General features: G+C 43.2%; 1 protein-coding gene across 9 annotated transcripts in view; it reads left to right on the top strand.

The window, feature by feature from the left end:
* The first annotated feature begins 2,184 nt into the window (after nt 1-2,184).
* The window catches only part of DCLK1 (doublecortin like kinase 1), a 350,726-nt gene continuing 339,283 nt past the window's right edge, over nt 2,185-13,627 (top strand). For 7 of the 9 annotated variants that reach the window (XR_013407907.1, XM_077974211.1, XM_015120874.3 and 4 more), the window contains exons 1-2: nt 3,011-3,273; nt 8,258-8,652. Coding sequence is in view for 8 of the 9 variants with exons in the window: in XM_077974211.1 (XP_077830337.1) it covers nt 8,277-8,652 (376 nt within the window). In the remaining variant the exon portion in view is untranslated. Of the gene's footprint in view, nt 2,624-3,010; nt 3,274-8,257; nt 8,653-13,627 lie in introns of those variants that run through there. The other 2 variants (XM_028837437.2, XM_077974212.1) reach the window with 1 other exon arrangement.

The following is a 13,627-nucleotide window of genomic DNA, read 5'->3' as shown; positions in this document are numbered from 1 at the left end:
CACCGAGTTTCTGTAATTCTAGTAGAAGCCAGAAGTATGTTCTCTGTAATTAGGGGGAATTAGATGAACTATCAGGAAATGCCATAGTCTTCAGAAGAAAAGAAATACAAAGGAAAATCAGACTGATGATTATGTTCTGTGAAGCTGCTTCTCACAATTGTGGCAGCCACTACATATACACAGTCCCCCAGCCCAGGAGCACTATATGCCCATAGCCACAGAGGAGAGATTATGAATGAGCCAGAGCAAATTCTTCCTCCTAGAGGGAAAAACAGGAAGTGTATCTCTTCCTGCTCATATTCTCATTCGACAGTTCTACTTGAATCTACGTGATTAAGCATATTGTTTATGAACAAGGCAATGAAAAGAACCTGAAAAGAGATACATGGTGAATTAAAAAGTATTATTCCGAAGAATAATGGTTCTCTGTCTCTTTCCTGGTTTGCACTAAAACCTTACATTCAGGAAGACAAGCACACTTAGATAAGATTGTCCATCCACTATGTTGCCAGAGGTTAAAGTGCAAATGTCCTCATGAGAAGTTTAGTCCAAAGACACATTTGAGGGGATCCGTCACTAAAAGAAGCAGTGTTCACGATAGCAAGGAGTTAACTCTGTTATGAAGTAATAAGCTCTTTGATTAAAAGACTGCATTTTCCAAAAAAGATTACACTTTGCACTAGAATTTGGTATTGCTTTATAAGCATATGGCCTTAGCAATTGAAAAACTGACTTGAATTTTAAAACATAGGGATTTTAAATCTTGAAGTTGGGCTTGACATTTTTAAGCTACATGACTGTGCGCAAATGATGTAACCTCTCCATGTCTAAATTCCGTCATCTGTAAGATGAGGATAATAATGCCAATGCCTACTTTGCATGGTTCTTATGAGAATGAAATAAGAAAATGTATAAAAGCCCCCAGCATGGCAAAAAGCAAGCACTGAGTTAATGGGAGCCACTGACAGAGCCGGGGCCTAGTCATTTTCAAGGATGACTAGGATACAGAGCTGTGTCTGCTTGGGGAGGCAGTTGGGGTACAGCTTAAATAGCATTTGCTTTTGGGAGCTAGAGTGAGATCTCCATTACTTTCAGATGATCCTGGGGAAAAGGATGTATTAATTCCATTCACTTCTTTGATCAATACCTTAGTGATGTAAAGGAAGTAGCATTCGTTTTTGAAAATTACTTGAATTAGGAGTTTTCTAGTTAAATTTCATTTCAATAAGGAATTATTGTTGAATATAAATTAGATTTGCCAAAGGCTTAAGCTACCCGGGAATGAATTTTAGTACCAGCCTGCTGTCCTGGACTAAATGATATGACCATGATGTAGGGCCAATGTGAACTATTTAATGTGCTCATCTACTTAATTATCAGTTACCCCCTGATTTCCTTAAAGAGCTAATGATGCTCAACTATTTCTAGTGAGAGCACTTTGCTACTGAGAGACTCAAACACAAAGGTATTTCCCTAAACACATTATATGCGTGTGCTAGGAAGAGGTAAGATGCTGGTGAGTTACTTAAAGCTCTTAAGAAATGACCCTAGTAGAATATCCATAGGGGTTAAGAGATGAAATTTATTTCCTGGCTTAGCATTTTGGAAGAAATCACTTGGCATTTGTCATTGGCAAGATAAAAAGAAGCTCTGATTTCTGTTCTCCAGAAGATGTACTTGGCTTCTTCCTTTCTCTTAATTTACCCCCATGGCTCTCATTTTGCATCAGAATGTGAAAGAATAGGCTTACTACTTTGCATTTAGTTAATTTGTTGAGTTCACTGTACTCTCATCTCTGTGCTATTAAATAGTTCAAAAATAAATATTGCATCACTTGTGGAATGTGTAGCATGGATCTCATTTGAGCTGTGTTTTAAAACAAATGGTAATTATTTAGCATTTACATCATACTTGGAAAGTATTTCAGAATAGTACTTTTTAATAATAAGTAGTCAAATACATAACTGGGATCAATGGACAGGAGAAAAATAAAATTTTAATTTTCCATTGAAAGGTGTAAGCTCAGGAAGAGAGAAAAATACTTATGTGTATTTGTATACTTATGTGTATTTGGGACAAACACAGGTCGTGGGCGACAGGACTGAAAGTCAGATTAACTGGATCAACATTCAGGCTGCGTACTGAGCCAGTCTAAGATTTCACCGAAATCTGGGAGCTGCTCCCACTCCCTGGACTTTTGTGCAAAGACTGGAGGAAGCTGTGAACAGCCTGGGCTAGGAGAACATTCCCGCTCTGGGAGGAGAGGCTCGCATGAGCTCATGGGGCTTTCCACCGCACACCCAGCCTTGGCAGCCACAAAGTGTCCAGTAGTGAAACCTGGCCCTTAAGTTCTCAAGGGCCTGTTGGAACATATTTGACTCTAAGCAGAGGACACTATTCCAAGGGTGACTCATGTCTTGGGGTCAAGTGGAGATGATGGGTGTGGGATCCACGAGCAGATCGAGCTCTTCCCAACGTGGGGGGCACCAGAGTGCATAGCTTGGGAGGGTTGGTCATCCGAAGAGGCGCTGCGTGGATGCATCCCGGGCAAGAAGGATGAGAGGGTGATCCACTGGCTTCCATACCCTGGGAAAGGTGTCAGACCGTGAGGTCACATCAAAAGGTATGGGTGTGGGTACCTCCTTCCCTCCCCCGACGGTGGGGGCCTCATCTCTGGGCCATATCACCTCTCTGCCTTGCATACTTCCTGGCTCAGACTCAGCCCTGTCCACGTTCTCTTCCACCATCTGATCTGCCCCCACCTCCCAACGACCACTTCTGGGGACTAGGGAGGTTTAGGGGTGTAGTCAGGCCAGATGTACCGAGGTCGCTGCGGTGGGAATAGGGCGCTGGGAGGGAGGAGGACCTGGGGCGCAGCCGTGGTGGGTGCGCCCTGCCAAGAAGGGCGGGGGCTACGGGGCGCGCACGCGGAGGAGGAGGAGGAGGAGGGAGAAGGGAGGGCGTGTGAGCGAGAGAGACAAGAAAAGGGAGCGCGCCTGCCGCCGCCGCCGCCCTCCTCTGGAGAGAGAGGCTGGAGTGAGGCTGTGCGAAGCGCTGCATTTCAATGAGGACCGGCCGAGGCACATCCCTGCACTAGGGGCCGCAACCGAGACGCCGCGCTCCAGCAGCTGCTGCCGCCCAGCCCGGCCACGCCGCCGCCCCCCAGCCCTGCAGCCCCGCAGCCCCAGCCGCGCCTAGCCCGGCGAGGACAGCACCAGGAGGCGGCCCCCAGCACGGCCACAAAGACCCCCGGCGGCGTCTCTCCGCGGACCGGTGCGTGGTTTGCCTTCCCTGGGGACGGGAGCTGAGGAGAGGGCGGCCGGAGGACTCCGCAACGCCCGCTCCGCCCGCAGCCGCGGGGCGCCGAGGGCAGGGCGGGCGCTCAGCTTGGCCCCGCCGCCCCGCCCGCAGTTCCTCGAAAGGCGGCCGCCTTGCCCTGGCCAGCCTGGCCCGACCCGCGGGGGTTGCGTGCGGCCGGCCCCGGGGCTGCTGGCACCTGCCTCTTTTGTTTGGTGCCACGGGTCTTTAAACCTGGAGTCGGGCGAGCGGGCCCTCCCAGGTTTTTCGCGTTGTTAGTGGAGATGGAGAGCCGGGGCGGAGGAGCTGGGAGAGGTGCTTATCATTGTCAGAACTGGCTGCGGAGCGGGAACCAAGGAAGGAGTGGCCGGGCCCGGCCTCTTATTGTGTGTGTGCTTTTCCGTGTGCCCGGGCCAGAGATGTGTGCTTGTGGATGGGGTCGATTCGTGCGTGGTGGTGGCTGCAGCGTGGGTGTTGCAAGTACGTTTGCAGGGTCTCAAGTTCCTTCAGGGACAGCGAGGCTGCCTCATGTTCAAATTAGTACCTGCAGTGCTAAAAGCATGCAGAGAGGAAATGGCATTTTTCCTCCTAGTGGGAGCGCACGCACAGCCCCGCAATGCCCCACAAAAGAGGCTGCTTTTGAGAACCAGGTTTGCGCGGAATTGCTGCTGGATTTGGCAAGGAGATGCTTGGTCGGTGAGAGAGCAGATGAAAGGTTTCATTCAAACCGGCTCCCTCTCTGCTGCACCTGTGAGTGTGTCCAGGCACGGTGCACACACGTTAAGCGACCACACTGCAGGGTGTTTCGTGAATACATTTTATGACTGTTCCTAAATATATTGCCTTTCAGTGGGAGAGGAAAGTAGGACAGCGTTTTAAGTATGAAATGTCACATGGATGCGGGTCAAAAGGGATTTTTAAGAGAGGTCATATAGAGGAAAATTATAAAAGATATGCACACACCCTGTGATGTCTACGTCCATGGTAGTGCACAGGCCTGGAAGGTATGTGTGTGCCTTTTATTCCATGCCAGTCCACCTGAATCCTAATCCTACGGTTAAAATATGCCTTGGGACTTCCAGGTCCAGCATGTATTTAGATGTGGTAGCATTTATGCCATTTTTTTTTCTTGGTATGTATGTGTGTAAATTTCTGAAACAAGAACCATGTGCTCATCTAGAGAAGGATGAACATAGATTCCTCAAAATGGTGAGAAATCCCACTGAGAACACTCAGGGATATTGGTTTCTTGAAATGGCAGGATTTATAGGAAAAGCTCTGATGAAAGCCAGTCGCCCTTCTTCCTTCCAGTGTCTGTGGTCGCTGTGGCTGAGGCGCTGTGGTGACCATCCTGGTGCCACTGCACATGTGCACTCAGGCCCTTGGCCACCTATGGTCTCTGAACATCGAGCTGTGTGTTCTCGCAGGCTTCCTGTGCAGAAAGGGTGAACCTGTGGAAGGCCAGCGGACCTTCAGAAGCTCATGCATGGTTCAAATGTATGACTAAGCCAAGGTGAGGGAAAGAACACCTATTTTGTTGCCATGAATAATTACCAGCACACTAAGGTGTGGAGTGTGCTTCATTTAGAGGTAGCTGTAGCCTTGAAAATGATTTCACTCTGAATATGGTTTCTTTTGTCGACACCATTGCCCACTTTTGGACAGATTCAGGGAAGGGAAGTAAAAGGTGTAGCCCTGTCCTGGATGAACCTGTGATCCAGTTTGAGGAAATATGCAAATAAAATGAAACAAAGTAAACCATTTTTCTATTTTAAATTGTTCTTTTCTTCTCTTTTCAACTGGTGTGGGAATTCTTGGTCCTAAAAGCCCGTTCCCCCAGGGAATTCAAACTATTGCCAAATTATTTGGCCTTTGCCAATTGTCAGTCACTGAGAATTCGAAGTGCACTCTTTCTGGTAACAGAACTGTGCCATCCTTCCCTATGACCCTGCTTGTTTTCTTTTAGTTTATATCCATTTGGAAGGAAATCCCCAAACTCCTGGTGTTGGGAGAATGATCACTGCCTTTAAGAATAAAATACAAACTTCAAAAGCGAGTTTGGCCTTTATAATTTACAAAATGTTGAAGAGCTGAGTGAGTTGGTGTGAGTACTGGGAGTGCCTTCCACTCCACCCCCAAGACACACCCCCTCTTAGAAGACAAGAGAGCTGACTTTAAAAACATATAAATTAAAAAGTAAGAGCAGTTACCAGTATCATGGGCAAAAATTGGTTCTGTTTCACAACTAATGCCTACAGGATTGGATATCAAGTGATCATTGTTTTATAGTTATCTAACTTCAAAATCAATGAAACCAGTTCAGAGCTGCCTATATATGGTATAACTTTTTTTGAAAAATGCATATTCTGACTCCTATGAGTTATTAAGATGCATGAAATAGTTTTCATATTTGGAGGGAAAAAAGTACACTGAACTCATTAACACTCCAGGTTTAAATCACACTTCATTTCTCCCTCCCCAGACCTTCAGTGGGGTCAGCAATGGATCCATAAGCAGCTAGATAGAATCACAAACATCAGAGGCTTGCTGACCACTGCTTCCTCTGTGTGCAGATGAGGTCCGGTTCAGTTATGTGGCCTGTCCAAGGTCACTGAGCTAGTTAGGAGTGAGCACTTACAAAATCTTGCTTCTCATGCTGAAGAGCAACCAGTTTCAAAGGAGCAAGGGATGGAAAGCACCAACTTTGGAGTTACAGTAAATCTGGGTTCAAATCTCAACCCCTCAGTTATAATTTTGGGACCCTGGATTAATTCCATAGTTACCTAAGTACTGATAGTATTACCTACCTTGTTGGATTAATATGAGGTTTAGAAGAAAATTTTTAGCATATTATACAACTGATTGATGAGTAATAGTGTCACGTACATCCTAGGCCTTCAATAAGTATTGCTTTCTTCCACTTCATTTCTGGAGTACCAAATCTCTAGCCATGCTTTCGGGTGTGAAATTTTAGCCACTCTGAATGGATCAGAGGTCAGTTTACTGAGGGTCAAAGAAAGATTGTGGAGACAGTGGTACTTTGGTGAATTTTGGATGACCTTCAGAAAGGTGATGTCCATCTATATGGTGGGACTTGGGAAGTGCTTGTAAGGTTCTTGCTCCAGATTCTCCATTTTCTTGATATTCTATTTCAACATGCCTGAAATTTTGTCATTAAAATTTCTTTCCTTTGAATGCGTTGGTCTTTCCACTTTCTACATTGTCTCGTTAAAACACAGATTCCCCTGCAAGACTCCACAAACCTTTATCAACCAACCCCTTAGCAAGGATGAACTGGTCCCCCCAGGCAGCTTGCTGTGGGGACCAGGGGTTGCAGACGTACCTTTCAAAATCTCATGAGATGGAGATCAGGAAGAAAGCAGAGCTTCTCTTGCCAGAAAGAAAATATTCTATTCCTATTAGCTTTTTATGTGTCAGGGCCAGGAAGAGAAAAACAGATTTTATTAATTAAAAAATTAGTATTTATCGAATGTCAGACACTATGCTAAGAATTTCATGTGCACGAACTTATTTAATAGTTGATACTGACTACGAGGCAGGTACTGTTCTCATTCCCATTTTGTGGTTGAGGAAATCAAGGCTTAAAGATTCTGAGCAAGTAGATTTTTTAAGCTTACACAGCTAGCATGGGGTCAAGTGTAAATCGACATCTTTAAGCCTCAATTTCTTCAATCACAAAGATAGAGAGCCTTAATGAAAGGAAGAACCAAGAAATGTACTTCCAAGCAACATTTTTTTCCCTTTCTTGTTGTTTCTCTTCCTTCTCCTCCTCCTCTTCCTTTTTCTTCTTTTTTTAAACTCAACTTTTCTGAAGTACTAAATGTAAGTAAATGAAGTATAGTGAATTTGCTTTTAAAAATATTGAATGTGTGAATATGTTGGAAAATCTTCTTTAAGTTGGTCCAACCTACAGATTGATTTAATTTGCTCTCCATCTGGCCATGGGGTGCACAAACACTATGTAAAACTTTGACAATCTGACTGTTATGCTGCCTGCCCTCTCTTTCTGTCCCAGCCCACCATAGCTACTTATCTTTCACTGATAATGATAGGAGAGCTTATTTTCTTCCTGCTACCAGGATTAGCACTCTGCCCTGCAAGGAGCAGTGGGCTTTGGAGTCAGGGAAACCTGGAACAGAGGTGCTGGTACAAGCATTTCTCAATTGTATTCCTTGGAGCAATTTAGGAGAAATTTTTCTGTGCCTCAGTTTCTTCATTTGTAAGGAAGGAAAATACTTTGGAAAGTTGTTGTGTCTACTGGGAATGATATCTGTTTGAAGCCTGATGCACCGCGGGCAACCTAGGAGCTGCTTCTAACAAATTTGTGGTTGATTAATAAGCTGTTTCTACTGGGCTCGGCCCCTTCTGTTGAGAGCGTGCAGAGGAGCCTGTGTTTATATGAATTCACATCCCTTTCTCTTTCTGTCCCACTTGATAACTCATATTAAATGTGTCATCCGTTAGAGCAATGTTTCCACCCAGCTGTTCTGAAGCAGACGCTTTGAAATCATGATCTCAAAATAACATCATCCCAAAACTTTGGGAGGCCAAAGGAGTTGGGGGGCGGGGGAGGATCACTTGTGGCCAGGGATTCAAGACCAGCCAGGACAATATAACAAGACCCTCATCACTACTACTAAAAACAGACAAACAAAGGAAATTAACCAGGTGTGGTGCAGGCACCTGTAACCTGTAGTAGTCCCGGCTACTCTGGGAAACTGATGCAGGAGGATCACTATAGCCCAGGAGTGTGAGGCTTCAGTGAGTACTTCAGTGAGTACCACCGCACTGTAGCCTGGGTGACAGAGCGGGACCCTGTCCCCAATTTAAAAAAAAGTATGTGTGTGTATATATATAATAGATATATGTTGTAACATATATATATATATAAAAAACTTACATCAATATATGTGTCTGCTTTTGTTTCTGGGGCTCGTAGATACTACTTGAAGTCCATCATGTCCTTCGGCAGAGACATGGAGCTGGAGCACTTCGACGAGCGGGATAAGGCGCAGAGATACAGCCGAGGGTCGCGGGTGAACGGCCTGCCGAGCCCGACTCACAGCGCCCACTGCAGCTTCTACCGCACCCGCACGCTGCAGACGCTCAGCTCCGAGAAGAAGGCCAAGAAAGTTCGTTTCTATCGAAACGGAGATCGATACTTCAAAGGGATTGTGTATGCCATCTCCCCAGACCGGTTCCGATCTTTCGAGGCCCTGCTGGCTGATTTGACCCGAACTCTGTCGGATAACGTGAATTTGCCCCAGGGAGTGAGAACAATCTACACCATTGATGGGCTCAAGAAGATTTCCAGCCTGGACCAACTGGTGGAAGGTGAGCGCTGTGAGATAACCCCCACGTGGCCCTACAGGTTCCAGGCTCAGATTTCCAGTGTTGTAGCCGATTCGCATTTGCCCTCTGACAGTTGGCATTCAGCCTTATGGCTGCGATCCTTATAGTTTCTCACATATGAATGTGCTATTGTGTAGTGTAAAAAGGAAAAAAAAAATGGTATTGTCAGGTAGCTTATAATAATTGGCCAAGGGAAAAAGTGCCTAATTCTACAGCATTCTGTATTTTCTTTCTCATACCCATGCTACATTAATTTTAAAAGTCCATTTATCTCTTCAATCTTATAGTTTATATTCGTTTCTAAATGCAAATTAAACTTTTGCTATCACGATATCCGAAAGTACTTGAACTGAAAATGACAAATGGATCATGAAATTTTAGAGTTGAAAAGAACCTTAGATAGCTATCAAACCCATTAATTTTATCTTTGGAGTCTGAGGACCAGAAAATTCAAATGACATATGAGTGCTTACGTGGTAAGATAGTGATGACCCTGGACCAAAACTTAGGTTTTCTGACAACTCATTCCACTGCGATGCTTCCTTTTGAGTTTAAAGGATTATTGTCTTTCTCTGATATTTGAGGATAGGCAAGGACTAATCTGTTCAGTTTAATTTTTAAAGTCCAGTCTAGGTTAATCGTAATTATCTGTTTCAGACATTTAATGTGGAAATAGGACTGTCTGCGTCCATAGATGCAGCCTGGTATCTTATGCAAGCAGAGAAAGTCATCGACTCTGGGCTATACTTGCCCCAGGACTGACCCGATTTGAACAGGGCATAAAGCCTGTCATTGTGTTAGAAATCATCGCCAATTAAAATGAGTTGGAGAAAAATGACTGGGATTAAATGTATACCAAGGTGCAAAAAAGGCTAGCAGATCCTCTTTGGAGAGTTGGTTTTTCTGAGATTGAGATCTCAAGACCCTGATGATGAATAAGTAGATGGTACAAAAGAACCTGGGAAAGGGAGGTTGGATGGAGTGTTGGAAGAGCTTGATTTCGCCTTGAGTTCATTTTTACTCCAGAATTATTTGCTCAGGCCATGTAACTCAACTGGGTCCAGGAGGGATGCCATATAATCCCTCCCTCTCTTGTGCAGGTAGCAGGAAGCGCCGGTTTTGCAGCCCCGTTGGAGATGGGGGCTGTTCTCCCCTGACCGCACACTGACAGAGCCCTCTTGTCCTGCTTTGTAACCAGTGTTTGTATGTGATTCAAGGCTGGGGGCTTCTCTCTTTTTGCTTTCCTTCATGCCTTGGCAGGAATGCCAGCCTAATCACAGTGTGACTGGCCTTGAGAGCGTGCAGAGGAGCCTGTGTTTATTTTGTGGGAATTCACATCCCTTTTCGGTGACTTGACATGCTGCCAACATGCCTGTGGACTTGGCCTTTTTCCTTCTATTCAGAGGGTGGAACTTCCAGTAAATTAAAGGAGAAGAATGAACATGAAATTTTACTGTTTCGGCTTTAATTTCTGTGCCCTGTCCTTTGCATGACCTTGGGAAATCAAAGGTTAAATGAAACATTTGGTGATATAGTCCAGGGGATCTGGACAAAAGTCATCTGCAAAGTCAGGTGCATGACAGTCAACAAGCCATCCCTCTGAGGGCCGGTAGTACCGTAGGGAAAAATATGGCAAGATCTCAAAGCACATCCTAAGACAGTCATGGTTCCAGAGTCACTTGTGTAGCATCTATGGGGATTGGGGTACTTCAATCAGTTTCCCACCCAGAAATGATCTTTACTTAGAAGTGGCCAGAGATATTCCAATGACTTCCATCCACCAAGGAGAGGGTCTGGAAGGTGGTAGATGACAGTACTCCCTTCACATCTAGGGACCATCAAAATTATGGCATGCTTGTCACCATCTTCTTTGTCTTTTACTGCAAAATAATGCTTGCTCTGAGGGACTGATGGCTTGACTGAAGGTAATAATGATAGCTCTCAGTCACTGAGCATGTGCCAGGCACTGGCCAAATCCTTGCATATATGAATACATTTAATTCTCACAATGATCCTAGGAGGTAGGAACTGTTATCCTTATACTAAGGTGAGAAACGCAAGGTACAGTGTGGTTAAATGATCCGCTCAAACTCACAAAGAAAAAAATGGTAGAGTTAGGTTTTGAACCCAGGAAGGCTAGTGCCAAAGCTTGAGCTCAGAACTACCTATAAGATGTTGCGTGCTATGAATTCAGCTCCTATAAAAAGCACTGTTGTGTTTGCTTTAATACAGTGGATTTTTTTGTGATATAATGGAATGGTAGATATTTCAGTGTAAAGTTAACTACAAACCCTAAGTTGTTCGCATGGCTGTTAGTGACATTGAGGTGTTATTGTATTAGTTTCTTCTTGAAAACAAATGTTTTTAATCTTGACATAATTCCAGGAAAGAAAGATGCTGCTCCTGGAAACACTTTAATATTTCCATTTGCCCCAAAATACTTTTTCCCCTCAATCAATATGAAGTAACTGCCAACTGAATATTCTGATGTTTAAAAATGACTTTTTTGAAAAAAAAATTCTCTGATTGAATGAATGGTAACTTTGGTACAGTGTGCGAGTTCACCATGTTGGCTGCATTTATTTTTTGAATTTTCATTTAAACAGATTTTTTTCTAATTCATAACACTGACAATTAGCATGCAGCTGCAGTTAGTGTTTAAATAGCTGGAAATTCATTTAGATTCGCCTCTTTGTCAATTACATTTTTTGCTTAGTCTGTTAAAATGCAAACCGTTGCTTCATATTCATCATTAGGCTCATATCTCTCACTTTACATACTAATTTTATGTAAACGTCAATGCATGTTATTAGCTTTTCATTTCCCCTTCCAATATGACGATGTTTGAGTTTTAAATTAAATTCTTTTAGTGGGTGCAGTGACAAGTGTATTGGACTTATAATTATTTACTTGCTCTTTCTCACTTGCTCTCTGACTAAAATTTCTGAATTACAATGATATTTGTGAATTTCTTTATAACAGTCTTGTGGTCACTGTCACTGTTTTGTTTTTTTTCTATGGATTATTATGCCTAAGGGTGGTTTAAGCATATTGGTAGAGCTAGCTGTATGTATTTAGCTGAGCCAAAATGATATAGTCAGTGTGAATGTGTGTGTCTATGATTGTTTGTGTGTCACTTATGCACACATATTCACATGCATACACCTAAGTGCATTCCAAAGGTGATACTCTTGTTTGCTTTCAAAATGGCCTTAATATGTTATTTTAAAAAATCATGGTGCTTAATAAGGAAAGTTGAATTGAAGGCCTATTTCTGCAAGTGATTCATCTTGAGACTTGGCCTCATTTCCCCCAATTTTGCACCATCTGTATTCTACTGTAGGTATGTAAATGTTGTGAAGATAAAAGAAGGTGTGACATTTAAAGCCTTTGAACTCTTAGGAGAAAGATGTAATGTAAACCTGGAGCATTGATGGATTGACTGATTTGTTCTTCTTTTAACATCTTATGAAAGTGTACATGTGAGAGGGCCAGAACATTGTATTTAAACATTAAAATAAAAACTCAGTAGATATGTAATCTTCTCGATACAAATAAGTGAATTTGTTCATCAGATCTGCCCTATTAGAGATGAGTGCCTCCTCTTCTTTGGTTCTAATGCATGCCTTGGCTTTTCACTAATCCTATATGGATATTGCCTGACTATGGCGCTGTAGTTTCCATAAGGGCTTTTTCCAAGTTTCTATCATAATTCCCCTCTCAGGATTAAACCCATGCTTCACCCTGCAGTTAGGGAATCTCTTTCCTACCATAGCCTCTGGATTACCCATCTTTTCCTATTCCCTAATAGAGCATACTCTACTTTATTTCCCTATTTCACTGGCTTTCTCTATGCCTCTCCTTGCTATATTGAATTTCTTAAAATTAATTTTTGAATAGCTATAAAACCTGCTCTTCCTAAAATTCCTCAGAGGGGACCACTTTACTAGTTTCTTTTTCTTTTTCTTTTCTTTTTTCTTTTTTTTTTTTTTTTTTTTTGAGACGGAGTCTCGCTCTATCGCCCAGGCTGGAGTGCAGTGGCTGGATCTCAGCTCACTGCAAGCTCCGCCTCCCAGGTTTATGCCATTCTCCTGCCTCAGCCTCCTGAGTAGCTGGGACTACATAGTTTCTTTTTCTTTTCTTTTTTCTTTCTTTCTTTTTCTTTGTTTAAAAAAACAAACAAAACAAACAAAAAACAAAAAAACAGGGTTTTGCCATGTTGCCCAGGCTGGTCTCAAACTCCTGGGCTCAAGCCATCCACCCTCTTCAGCCTCCCAAAATGCTGGGATTTCAGGCATGAGACACTGTGCCCAGCCTACTAGTTTCTTGAGTATCCTCTCAGAGATACCAGTGCATGTGAAGGACACATATACAGCAATACCCCCTTATCCTGGAAGGAAATACATTCTAAGACCCCCCCAGTGGTTGCCTGAAACTGCAAATAGTATTGAACCCTGTATAAACTATGCTTTTTTCCTATGAATACATACCTATGATGAAGATATGTATATGATGCAAGGTATATGATAAAGTTTAATTTATAAATTAGGCATGGCAAGAGATTAACAACAAAAACAAATAATAAACTGGAACAATTATAACAGTATACGGCAATAAAAGTTATGTGAATGTAGTGTCTCTCTCAAAACATCCTTTTGTACTGTGCTTGCCCTTCTTGTGATAAAGATGGAGGAAGCAAAATGGCGTGAGAGTTCATCACACCACTCATAACTGCATACCGTTTACAATTCATGAATTGTTTGTTTCTGGGTTTTTTCATGTAATATTTTTGGACCTCGGTTGACTGCAGGTAACTGAAACCATGGATAAGGTGGGGCAGTACTATAATTTGCCCAGAAGGTAACTTTCTATGCCCACACTTCTGCAGCTTGCTTTGTGTACTTAACAATATACCCTGAAGACCTTTCCATATCGGCACATCCAAAACCACTGTGTT

The sequence above is a fragment of the Macaca mulatta genome, chromosome 17 (assembly GCF_049350105.2).
Source record: "Macaca mulatta isolate MMU2019108-1 chromosome 17, T2T-MMU8v2.0, whole genome shotgun sequence".
NCBI classification, from domain to species: domain Eukaryota; kingdom Metazoa; phylum Chordata; class Mammalia; order Primates; family Cercopithecidae; genus Macaca; species Macaca mulatta.
Note: the sequence above shows the minus strand (reverse complement) of the source record. Positions and strands in the feature narration are given on the sequence as shown.